General features: G+C 47.1%; 1 protein-coding gene across 2 annotated transcripts in view; it reads right to left on the reverse strand.

The window, feature by feature from the left end:
• LOC141173103 (circularly permutated Ras protein 1-like) overlaps positions 1–12816 on the reverse strand; it is an 87015-nt gene that overhangs the window by 29060 nt on the left and 45139 nt on the right. For both annotated transcript variants that reach the window (XM_073657746.1, XM_073657747.1), the window contains exons 6-7: positions 9423–9566; positions 9043–9198 (exon numbers count right to left, since the gene is read on the reverse strand). In XM_073657746.1, coding sequence (XP_073513847.1) covers positions 9043–9198; positions 9423–9566 — 300 coding nt within the window. The remainder of the gene's footprint in view (positions 1–9042; positions 9199–9422; positions 9567–12816) is intronic.

Here is a 12816-nt window from a genome sequence, read left to right on the forward strand (position 1 = left end):
TTTTCCAAAAATTGTGGCACAGACACCACTTAAGTAGCATCAATTGCCCCAGAGTTGCTTAAAACGGTTGGTGAGGTGATTTTACCAAATCCTCAAGCTTTTAGTCTCCCCAGGATGACACAGGGGTAGAAAAGTCCTTGCGGATCCATGATTTGTTCATCTTTATGAACGTGAGTCTGTCTACATTCTCAGTGGACAGCCGCGTGCGCTTATCTGTCAGCACACTACCAGCAGCGCTGAACACACGTTCAGAGAGAACGCTGGCTGCAGGGCATGACAAGATCTCCAAGGCGTGAGTGGCGAGCTCCGGTGATTTTTCAAGATTGGAAGCCCAAAATGAGCAAGGGTCCAGTGACACAGTCATGGCTTCGATGTTCACTTGGAGATACTCCTGTACCATCCTCTCTAGGCGTTGACTATGTGTCAGACTTCTTGTCTCCTGTGGCCTTGCAAAGGATGGTCTAAAAAAGTGGTGAAACGATTCCACAAAATTGCTGTTACCAGCAGATACTGTGTTACTGTTACGGTTTGAGTGATGAAGACTCGACAGTCCCACGGTTGGCAAGTTAGAACTGTGAGATTCACTACGTGAACCACTGGTGCTTTGTGGAAAAGCACATGTAAGATTCTGCAACAGCCTCAGCTGATACTCCTGCATGTGTGAATCCCTTTCTATGGCAGGAATTATTTCGGCAAATTTACTTTTGTACCGGGGATCTAAGAGTGTGGCAACCCAGTAGTCAGGATTATTTCGAATTCTGACAATTCGAGGGTCATGTTGCAGGTAGTGCAGCAAGAAGGCAATCATGTGTCTTGCGCATCCAGGAGGACCAAGTTCTTGTTGTGTTGGTAGCGAGGTAAGAATCATGCTTCCTTCCTCTGTCCTCTCCCCCCAACCTCGCACAACAGAAATGTGATCAAGGTCTCCCTCATCTGATGAGTCTTCCATGCCCATCGCCAGTTCGTCCTCCACTTCTTCCTCAGCTCCTGCACCTTCCTCAACAGTTTGGCTGCTACCATGCGCCCTGGTTAATCCCTCTCCCCCACCCTCCCATGCCTGCCGCCTTGGTGCTGCCGAGATGTTATCCCTTCCGCATACGAATCCTCCTCTACTTCCTCCCCCTCCTCTTGTCCCACCACCTGACTCCGAATTCTGTTTAACGTGTGCTCCAGCATGTAAATCACCGGAATAGTCATGCTGATAATAGCATCGTCAGCACTAAACATCTTCGTCGCCTTTTCAAAACTGTGCAGAAGGGTGCATAGGTCCCTGATCTGAGACCACTCCTGCAGCGTGATTTACCCCACCTCTGGATCTTATTGGCCCAGGCTATACGTCAGAACGTATTGCACCAGGGCTTGTCGGTGCTGCCACAGTCGCTGCAACATGTGCAGAGCTGAATTCCACCGTGTCGGCACATCGCATTTCAGCCGGTGAACTGGCAGGCCCAACGACTTCTGTAGAGATGTAATTCGTTGAGCTGCGGGATGCGAACGGCGGAAGTGAGCACACAGCGACCGTGCCCTCTGCAGAAGGCCATCTAGTCCGGGATAGTGGGCTAAAAATTGCTGGACAACCAGGTTCAACACGTGAGCCATACAAGGCACGTGTGTGACATTGCCCCGGCGAAGGGCCGCACCCAGGTTTGCAGCATTGTCGCACACGGCCTTCCCTGGTTGCAGGTCCAGTGGAGACAACCATTCATGAAACTGGGTCTCCAGAGCTGACCACAACTCCTCAGCTGTGTGACTCACATTTCCCAGACATTTCAAAGTAAACACCGCCTGATGCCATTGAGCCCTGCTGCCAGCATAGTAAGGAGGTGTGCAGGATCCCTTCTGCGCAGTTAGAAAGCTTGTGGCATTACCAGACAGGCTTTGGGTGCAGGTGGAGGACCGAGAGGAGGTTGAGGAGGCAGAAGCAGTGGAGGAACTTCTAAATAAAGAGGATTGACGCACAACTCGTGGGGACGGCAATACTTGGACAGCAGCCCCTAGTCCTGCTGTCACCATAGTTACCCAGTGCCCGGTCAGCGACATGTAACGCCCCTGTCCATGCCTACTCGTCCAAGTGTCTGTGGTGAAACGCACCCTGTCACACACAGTGTTTCTCAAAGAAGCGGTGATGTTGTGTGCGACATGCTGGTGGAGCACACCTTTCTTTGAGAAGTAGTGCCGACTGGGCATTTGGTACTGGGGCACTGCGACGGACATAAGGTCTCGAAAATCCTCTGTGTCCACCAGGTAGAAAGGCAGCATTTCTGTAGCCAAGAGCTTGCAGATGGTGAAATTCAACCTCTTAGCTTTGTCATGGCTAGGAGGAAATGGTCTTTTACTTGTCCACATCTGAGGGACCGAGGGCTGGCTGTTGTGCTTAGACAGGGTTGAGTAGGGTGTCCCCGGCAAACTGCCGGTCTGTGAGGAAGATGCAGGCGGAAAAGTTAGCTTGCCTTGATCCAAAGGTGGTGCTCTCGATGTCGGAGAGCGCTCAACACCATCTGGTGTTACCACCTCCAAAGAAAATGATGACCTGCCAATCACGCTGGCTGTTGCGGGTAAAGAGGTGGCAGGTCTGCGTCCCAAAACAGGTGTGACTGCTGTCCCCCCAGTCACAGAGGATGAAGAGGCCGCGGATGCACAATATGGGGCAGACGGTGGTTGGCCCGGCCTGCTAGGCCGCATTGTAGCACAGTGAGCTTCCCACTGCAACTTATGCTTCATATCCATGTGACGGTTCATGCATGAAGTACTCAAACTATGGATTTTTTGGCCTCTACTTAGCTTTTGGTGACAAATATTACAGATAACACGAGTTGGGTCATCCTTATCGATCTGAAAAAATGCCCAGGCTATGCAAGGCTTAGAGCCCATGCGACCTGAAGAGCCACCACGACTTGTGGTCAGAGGCAGAGTTGTGGTTAAGGATGCATTGTTGACGTGCTTCCAGTACTCCGTCTCTGTCCAGGAAGGCGCAACCTAACCTCATCGTCAATAGCATCCTCCTCCACCTCCTCTGTTGACCTCATCGACTGGCTGACTGTGGGTTGACAGTAAGTGGGATCTCCAACCTCCTCATCATCACCCTGTGTGTTCTCACACCCGTCGTCCTCAGAGCCAACCTCTTCCTGCCCTGACCGAAAAGTCAAGTTGTCGCTCCAATCAGGTATTTGAGTCTCATCATCGTCTTCATGATTGTCTCCACCAACAGGAGTTACAGTTTGGGAACGAGGGTCTACATTATGCTCAGAACCTTCTTCATCTGGTCCTGGATCCAGCTCATAAAGATTCTGGGCATCAGTGCAAATCATTTCCTCGTCTGGATTAACAGAAGCTCTGGAGCAGACCTTCGTTTCCCAGGCTATGGTATGAGTAAACAGCTCTGCAGACTCAACCATCTGTGTTGCCTCATACTCAGACGGGCAGCTGGAGACTTGGGAGCTGCGAGGAAGCAAGTGCGATTGGGGTGACACCTCTGAGGACTGGAGTATTTGTGATGTTGAAGTTGAGGTGGAGGAGAGCCCACTTGAAGGAGCACTTGATATCCGTTGAAGCACCTGCTGTTTTTGTGCCTCATCTGGAATTTGTAGTGATGGGCGTGTCCATAAGAAAGGGATCGTATCACATTGTCCATGAAAAGAAGTAGACATCTTAGTTTGGCTGGAAGATGGTCTTTCTTCTGCAGATGTTACTGCTGCTTTAACACCTACCCCACGGACACAACCTTTTTTTCCATTTCCAACACGCCTATTCCCCTTTCCACCAGCAGCAGGCCTTTTGCCACTCATTTTGGTGGTTAACTAATTGACAACTCTGTAGTTGTTTGCACAAAAAACAATGGATGGAAACCGAGCAGAGCTGAGTGGCCAAACTGTGGTACTAGCCCAAAAGGATTGGCTGGGTTAGATGCAGTAAAACAATTTTATTAGACACAAAGGTGGTGTAGCTTGGTACAAATGGGCTACTACAATGAGTAACAGACACTGCTACAGGCCCAAAAGGTTTTACTGGGCTAGATGCAGTAAAAAATTGTTATTAAATACAAAGGTGGTGTAGCTTGGTACAGATGGGCTACTACAAAGAGTAACAGACACTGCTACAGGCCCAAAAGTATTTACTGGGCTAGATGCAGTAAAAAATTGTTATTAAATACAAAGGTGGTGTAGCTTGGTAGAGATGGGCTACTCCACTGACTACCAGACACTGCTACTATGCCCAAAAGGTTTTACTTGGCTAGATGCAGTAAAAAATTGTTATTAAATACAAAGGTGATGTAGCTTGGTACAGATGGGCTACTACAATGAATAACAGACACTGCTACAGGCCCAAAAGGATTTACTGGGCTAGATGCAGTAAAAAATTGTTATTAAATACAAAGGTGGTGTAGCTTGGTACAGATGGGCTACTCCACTGACTACCAGACACTGCTACTATGCCCAAAAGGTTTTACTTGGCTAGATGCAGTAAAAAATTATTAAATACAAAGGTGGTGTAGCTTGGTACAGATGGGCTACTCCAATGAGTAACAGACACTGCTACTATGCCCAAAAGGTTTTACTTGGCTAGGTGCAGTAAAAAATTGGTATTAGATACACAGGTGGTGTAGCTTGCAACACAGATAGGCTACTCCACTGACTAACACACACTGCTAGAGGCCCAAAAGGATTTGCTTAGCTAGATTTAGCCAAATGCTGTGAAAAACACTTGCACAGCACTGGCACAGACCTGCCTGGCAAAAAGTGCTAGGAACTGCTGTAACTTAGCCCTCAAAAGGGCTGCAATTACAACTAGTCCCTACTCCCTAAACCTATCTGTCTATTTAAGAGCAAATTCGCTTGCAATTCACAGAGTTACAAAGTATAGCGCCCACAGCAGCAGCGGTGCCGTCTAACACTCAGCTGCAGCAGTGAGAAAATGGTGGCGACGGGGAAAATGGCTGGGTCTTATAGGGCAAGGACATGTGACATACACAGCCAATGACACATGCCCTTGCTTGTGTGGAAAAAAAAGCACTTCGCTGCATGTGTGCGCTGCTGATAGGCTGACAGATTGCACCTCCCCACTGTAAATGCGGGAAAGAAAAAAAAAATGGAGATCGGCATTATTTCTGCGGAGATACATCCCCTGCCCCTCCCCCCGCCCACTCTACACTGAAACTGTCTATTAACATTGATTAACAGTATTACAGTGAAAAAATCCAGTTACGATTTTGGTGCACGAATAGTTATCGAACATAACCTCGAACAGCCGGATTTTTTGCAAATCGTTCGGGTTCATCGAAAGGCTCGAACACCGCCCAAAACAGCTCGAATTTGAGATTGGCGAACAGTTCGAGTCGAACACCGCTCATCTCTAATCTCCAGTACTGTTTTTTTCAGTACCTGAAATATGCCAAATTAGTAGGAAATATCTAAAGGAGGGTGAGCGGAGTGTTTTGTCCCTCCTTGACCCTACTTAGCCGCGGAGGTTGCCACCCTAATAAATAGACATGGTGCCCCCGCTCAACGTAGGCTATCCCTACATGACCCTAATCTTTGTTTTTAAGGACCTTTGCAACTTTTAAAAGTTCTAAATCCACTAAAAAGTGATAAATTGTGCCAAATTAAAAACTCCACCAGAAACTTTACTGCAGGCAGGGACTGGAGTAAGATGGTGCAAAAAAATGAGACATTTGGTAAAAGTCACATTTCTTGAATCTGTCTAAAATACCTAGCTAGACAAAGTGTTACGTCTGTCAGAGGCCGCTGGCTCATAAATGCTACCTTGGACAGACATGGCACAGGCCACTCTGTGTGGCAGATTTCAGAAGAACACAGTCCTCAGCACTTTAACCCCTGTACAGGGATCTGGTCTCACAACAGGGTCCATTGGATTGCTTCCATGGAAGGACTGCTGTCCGGAGGAGCGAATAAGAGGCACCAAGAGAATGATCTGGTAACCGGTTCAGAAACAGGAGATCGACAAAATCGTAAACAATGAGAATAATCAAAAACGAGCCCGGGTCAAAATCAGGAATGTCCACTGGGAATCAAGTTGCACAGAAGTAAGTCAGATTCTAACTGGCAGTGGACAGCAGGATTTCAGGAGCTTAAATAGTTTGCAGCCACACCCAGACCACACAGCAGGGAGCAAACACTGACAGAAGTTAATTCCCAGAAGACACAGAACTAGAACTGTCACCCCATATCACCCACAACGCTGCCCAGCGACAGGAAGGGCAGGAACCAACACATTTGGAAAATAAAGTCGTCAAGAGACAAATAAAAAAAGAGAAACTTAAAAAAGGCGCAAAACTTATAGAGAATAAGGCGCAAATACTAAAGCCACTAATAAAGAGCAAATTACTCTAGAAAAGTGGGGAGATGATAAATCGGCGAATTAGTGTAAACGTCAACTACAAAGCCCTATATATCATGACAATCATTTATGGTCTGTCCTTACGATTAGGCTCGGAGACATCACAACTGGCATAATCATATACAAGGGCTTCAGGCTGAGTCCCATCTATGGAACAGGAAACTCTCACTGAAATTGAATGAAAAATATACAAAAAAAAAGAAATAACCCTGATAGTGAGGATCATGACAGTGAGTAGAAACTTATACGCGTAGATGACAAATTTACAGTTCTAAGGACTACTTAAACCCATTGTCCAATGACCCAAAACTTCTATGCTAGCAAAAGTTATCTAGTTACATTTAGAATGGGAATAGTTACAAGTTTCCTTCCTGTTTGTAGCATAGAAAACAAGGGTTTAATACTCCTGCAGCACCCCCGCAGGAGGAATGAGTAATTACATGGTGCAAACTGAAATCAGAGCAATTCACCTGCTATGTGAAGAGACCTATGGACCTCCTCAGGTATTAGACCCGGGTGCGACTGTTACCTTTGCACCCCCGTTGTGGAGTAGAAAAGTAAAAGAATCTTTTGTTATGGGTACAAAAGACCAGAACGTAGACCCAGAATACTACGGACATGAAATGCTGCAGAAAGTAGTAGTATGATATATACACTGCTCAAAAAAATAAAGGGAACACTTAAACAACAGAATATAACTCCAAGTAAATCAAACCTCTGCAAAATCAAACTGTCCACTTAGGAAGCAACACTGATTGACAATCAATTTCACATGCTGTTGTGCAAATGGAATAGACAATAGATGGAAATTATTGGCAATTATTAAGACACCCTCAATAAAGGAGTGGTTCTGCTGGTGGGGACCACAGACCACATCTCAGTACCAATGCTTTCTGGCTGATGTTTTGGTCTCTTTTGAATGTTGGTTGTGCTTTCACACTCATGGTAGCATGAGACGGACTCTACAACCCACAGAAGTTGCTCAGGTAGTGCAGCTCATCCATGATGGCATATCAATGCGAGCTGTGGCAAGAAGGTTTGCTGTGTCTGTCAGCGTAGTGTCCAGAGGCTGGAGGCGCTACAAGGAGACAGGCCAGTACACCAGGAGATGTGGAGGGGGCCGTAGGAGGGCAACAACCCAGCAGCAGGACCGCTACCTCCGCCTTTGTGCAAGGAGGAACAGGAGGAGCACTGCCAGAGCCCTGCAAAATGATCTCCAGCAGGCCACAAATGTGCATGTGTCTGCACAAACGGTTAGAAACCGACTCCATGAGGGTGGTATGAGGGCCCGACGTTCTCAGATGGGGGTTGTGCTCACAGCCCAACACCGTGCAGGAAACTTCGCATTTGCCACAGAACACCAGGATTGGCAAAGTTGCCACTGGTGCCCTGTGCTCTTCACAGATGAAAGCAGGTTCACACTGAGCACATGTGACAAACGTGACAGAGTCTGGAGACGCCGTGGAGAGCGATCTGCTGCCTGCAGCATCCTTCAGCATGACGGTTTGGCAGTGGGTCAGTAATGGTGTGGGGTGGCATTTCTTTGGAGGGCCGCACAGCCCTCCATGTGCTCGCCAGAGGTAGCCTGACTGCCATTAGGTACCGGGATGAGATCCTCAGACCCCTTGTGAGACCATATGCTGGCGCGGTTGGCCCTGGGTTCCTCCTAATGCAGGACAATGCCAGACCTCATGTGGCTGGAGTGTGTCAGCAGTTCCTGAAAGATGAAGGCATTGAAGCTATGGACTGGCCCGCCCATTCCCCAGACCTGAATCCGATTGAGCACATCATGTCTCGCTCCATCCACCAACGTCACGTTGCACCAGATCTGGTAGGAGATCCCACAGGAGACCATCGGCAACCTCATCAGGAGCATGCCCAGGCGTTGTAGGGAGGTCATACAGGCAAGTGGAGGCCACACACAATACTGAGCCTCATTTTGACTTGTTTTATGGACATTACATCAAAGTTGGATCAGCCTGTAGTGTGTTTTTCCACTTTAATTTTGGGGGTGACTCCAAATCCAGGCCTCGTGGTTAATACATTTGATTTCCATTGATGATTTTTGTGTGATTTTGTTGTCAGCACATTCAACTTTGTACAGAACAAAGTATTCAATGAGAATATTTCATTCATTCTGATCTAGGATGTGTTATTTGGGTGTTCCCTTTATTTTTTTGAGCAGTGTATTAAAAGCCCAATTGATCGTTTGCATCACTTTTTTTATCCTTTGATATTCTTTGATGTTTTTCGCACTAAATTTTTCAAAATAGCGCACGCGGTTCATGAATTTTGCGTAAAATAAAAGAAGTTCTTTATTTTTGTCTTTAACCTTTTTTCGACTTTTTAGCTCAAAAACTTGCATGCTAAAATGTCGCAAAATTTGCACAAAAATTCTAGGCATACAAAAAGTTACTCTAGAGAAGATGGGAGAGACTAGAGTACATTTGCGCAAAAAAAATCAAATATTTTAAAAAGTCACAATTAATAAATCAACCAAAAACATCTGGAAACCCCAAACACTGGCAAAAAGGAGAATGTAAAAAAACAACAGCAACAGGAAAACATAGAATAGATTTTAAATAAGGCACACATTAAAAGAATAAGAGAAAAACACCAAAAAACTAGACAAAAAAAGGTGCAAATGCAATAATGAATAGGTTTCTAAGTCTGCAGTCGTCAATTTACCAGATGGTTTGTATGCTGAAGGTTTCTTCTTGCGGTCTGGAATGGGCGGCGGGGTGTTTTGAGTTGTAGGAAGGATATTAATGGTTGTTTGTTGCTCAGTTTGGCGATTAATGGTTGCATAATGCGCACTATTCCTTGCAGAACTTGCCGTTATTCCTGAAATAAGAGGAATGAATGGAATAAAGGTTGCACAATATCCTGCATACGTCAAAGGAGGCCAAACTGAAAAGCATTAGCCATAGGTAAACCATGAAATAAATGGCAATTTATCAATATTGCGCAGAATTCTCCTTGACCACAGGTGGACTTCATTGCTGCTATCATGGTGGAGCTCCATTATAACCCGTGGACTTCTAACCCTGCAGATAGTATCACTGTACCTGAATCTGTACACATATTTTTGCGATATGGAGGAGGAGGAGGAGGAGGCGTCTTCCTGCCATCTAAGTTCACGGGAGATGGTGGATGCAAGCCTACGTACATGTTAGACTCTGGAGAGACTCTGCAGCGTGGCTCCTCAGGCACTAAAATGAGAACACAAGATAAACGCTCAAAAGTAATTTTATACAGAAAAAGCAATATGGTTGTGATTAAATATCCTGCAGATATGGCCACCAACCTTGACCAATGGTAATTATGTCGCCTGACAGTACAAGTGTAATGATTCAGAGAAACAGAAGGTAGAGAAGTCTAATAGTTTAGTGCAGCACGTGAGAATATTAAAGGGAATCTATCCCATTAAGGATCGAGTTATGTGGCGAATTTGTCCACTAGGTGTCGCTGCTACATCGGAAGTGGATGGGGTCACATTGTGACCCCAAGGGTACTGCAACCATGTAAAGCGAGTCACAAAAGGCCCAACTGCATTGGATATTTTTGCAAATAGCCTGTTGCAGTATCCTCGGGAGTCACAATACTACCCCATTCACTTGCGATCAAGCAGCGTCCCCTAGCAAACTTTTGTCATGCAACAGGTGTCGCTGCTAAAGTCACGTATAGCCCCAGCCTAAAAGTTAATGATGTTTAATCTTAAGGCATCATATTATAGAGCATGAGGAGCTGAGCAGATCAATATATAGTTTTGTGGTAAAAGATTCAATATAGCCTGTATTTAATCCTTTAAATTCCTGTTCTTTATATGCTTAAGAGTGCAGTGGGCAGTCAATCACTGTAACATACCTGGCGGCGTGCTGGCATGGCTTACCACCTCCCACCATGCAAGACCGCCATCTTACCTATCAATCCAGGCTGCACACTTTGCTCCAGTACCTGCTGTGTCTCTTGTCTGATTGCTTAGGGCGGCGGCGCGGCTACTGTCTGATTCTTATAGTTACTGTGTGCGCACTCCTAATGCCTCCCCAGCCTATTGCTGTGAGTCACTGGATACTTAAACCCCCTCCACCCAGTAGGGGGTGCCTGAGCAACACTTTCATTCAGTGTGTTCTGTGCAACTGAGTTGCCAGGTCCTGTCCTGTATCTTGTCTGTTCCGCCACCCTGGGGGCTGTATACCCAGGCCTGTTGCCTGTATCTGTGACTTCTAGTCTGTTTCCGCCACCCTGGGGGCTGAGTTCCCAAGCTCGTTCCTGTATCTTGTTCCTGGTTCAGTTACTGTCTGAACAGTGTCCTAGCCCGTTACCTGTTTGTCTCTATGTCCGAACCTTCCCTTTTCCTGCAGTGTCTGAACCTGCACCTAACTCCAACTCATTGTCTCTGTACTTCTGTTTGTGAGTTTTGTGTCCACTCGCTACTTCATTGCAAGTAGCTTCTGTGTATCTGGTTCTGCTTGTCCCGTTTCCCTGCCTCCGTATCTACCTCCTGTGTTCTAGCTATCTTCCTGTATTTTCCAGTCTGCTCCATGTGAACAGAGCCCTGTCCTGTCTGCCTGCACCTTCTGCTCTGTTCTGCTCTGCTTGTTCACCGCACCCGCGGGTTTTGTTCTGCTCTGCTCTGCTTGTTCACCGCACCTGCGGGTTTTGTTCTGCTCTGCTCTACTTGTTCACCGCACCTGCGGTTCCGCTCTGCTTGTTCACCGCACCTGCGGTTCCGCTCTGCTCTGCTTGTTCACCGCACCTGCGGTTCCGCTCTGCTCTGCTTGTTCACCGCACCTGCGGTTCCGCTCTGCTCAGCTTGTTCACCGCACCTGCGATTCCGCTCCGCTCTGCTTGTTCACCGCACCTGCGGTTCCGCTCTGCTCTGCTTGTACACCGCACCTGCGGTTCCGCTCTGCTTGTTCACCGCACTTGCGGTTCCACTCTGCTCTGCTTGTTCACCGCACCTGCGGTTCCACTCTGCTCTGCTTGTTCACCACACCTGCGTTTCCACTCTACTCCGCTTGTTCACCGCACCTGCGGTTACGCTCTAGTCTGCTTGTTCACCGCACCTGCGGTTACGCTCTGGTCTGCTTGTTCACCGCACCTGCGGTTACGCTCCGCTCTGCTTGTTCACCGCACCTGCGGTTTTGCTCCGCTCTGCTTGCTCACTGCACCTGCTGTTTTGCTCCGCTCTGCTTGTTCACCGCACCTACGGTTTTGCTCCGCTCTGCTTGTTCATCGCACCTGCGGTTTTGCTCCGCTCTGCTTGTTCATCGCACCTGCGGTTTTGCTCCGCTCTGCTTGTTCATCGCACCTGCGGCTCCGTTCCTGTGTCCCAGTCTGTACTGGTCCCTATCCTGCCTGTGTTCCTACCTGCCAGTACCCGCCTGTCTGCATGCCAGCCGTGCCTGTCAGTGCCCACCTGTCTGCATGCCAGCCGTGCCTGCCAGTGCCCACCTGTCTGCATGCCAGTCATGCCTGCCAATACCCACCTGTCTTCATACCAGCCGTGCCTGCCAGTACCCTCCTGTCTGTATGCCAGCCTAACCTGCCTGTTCCTGCATTCCCTGGTGTGGGTCAACAGCTGTGACCGGGGTCTGACCTGGAGTAGCACCTGGTCCCTCTGCTCGGTTCCTCCCTGGTTCACGGAGTCGACTGAGCCGCCACGTGACCTTGGTCGGACCGAGTTGATACTTAGTTACGCTCCTCCAGGCACTCCTCGGTTCATGGTCCAGTGGGATCACTAACCACACTCACAACAGTTAGTCCGGGCGTGAGCGTAACAATTACTAAGGTGGACCGCCCACTGGACTCTTAAGCATAGAAAGAACTGGGATTTAATAGATTAAATTTAAGTTATACTGAATCTTTTCCCACAACACTAAATATCAATCTGCTCAGCTTTTCCTGCCCTATAACCACAGGCAGGATGGCATCTTCCTGTGGAGGAATATAATTTGTAAAGGGGAATTTGAAATCACTAGTGGAAATTCGGTAACTGAAGGTCTCAGGGTATAGAACACTAGGAGCTGAGCTGATTGATACATAGTTTTGTGGGAAAATATTCAATATAACTTGTAATTTATCCATTTAAATATCTGCACGTTCTATACTTAGGAGTCCAGTGGGCGGTCCTAATTAGTGATTGACAGCTCTCCCTGCTAACATAGCTATCAATAATGATATACTACCGCCCACTGGACTCATACAAGGTTATAGAAATATACCAAGATATAAATAATATGTCATTAATCTAGGTGGATATTCACACTAGGTATATTGTAATCTACACATAAAGGGAGGACGTGAATAACCACAAAAAGAAATAAAAATGTCATGATAAAAGTATATATAATAAAGTTTGGGGGAGCAATACACAAAAGAAATTTTATGACAAATGTATCATATACTGTAAATAATAGTGTTGTATTCTCAAAGAAATTAGTCTGTGTATATAAGATA

This window comes from Phyllobates terribilis, unplaced genomic scaffold (assembly GCF_046119375.1).
Source record: "Phyllobates terribilis strain yellow unplaced genomic scaffold, ASM4611937v1 Scaffold_12__6_contigs__length_324123572, whole genome shotgun sequence".
NCBI classification, from domain to species: Eukaryota; Metazoa; Chordata; class Amphibia; order Anura; family Dendrobatidae; genus Phyllobates; species Phyllobates terribilis.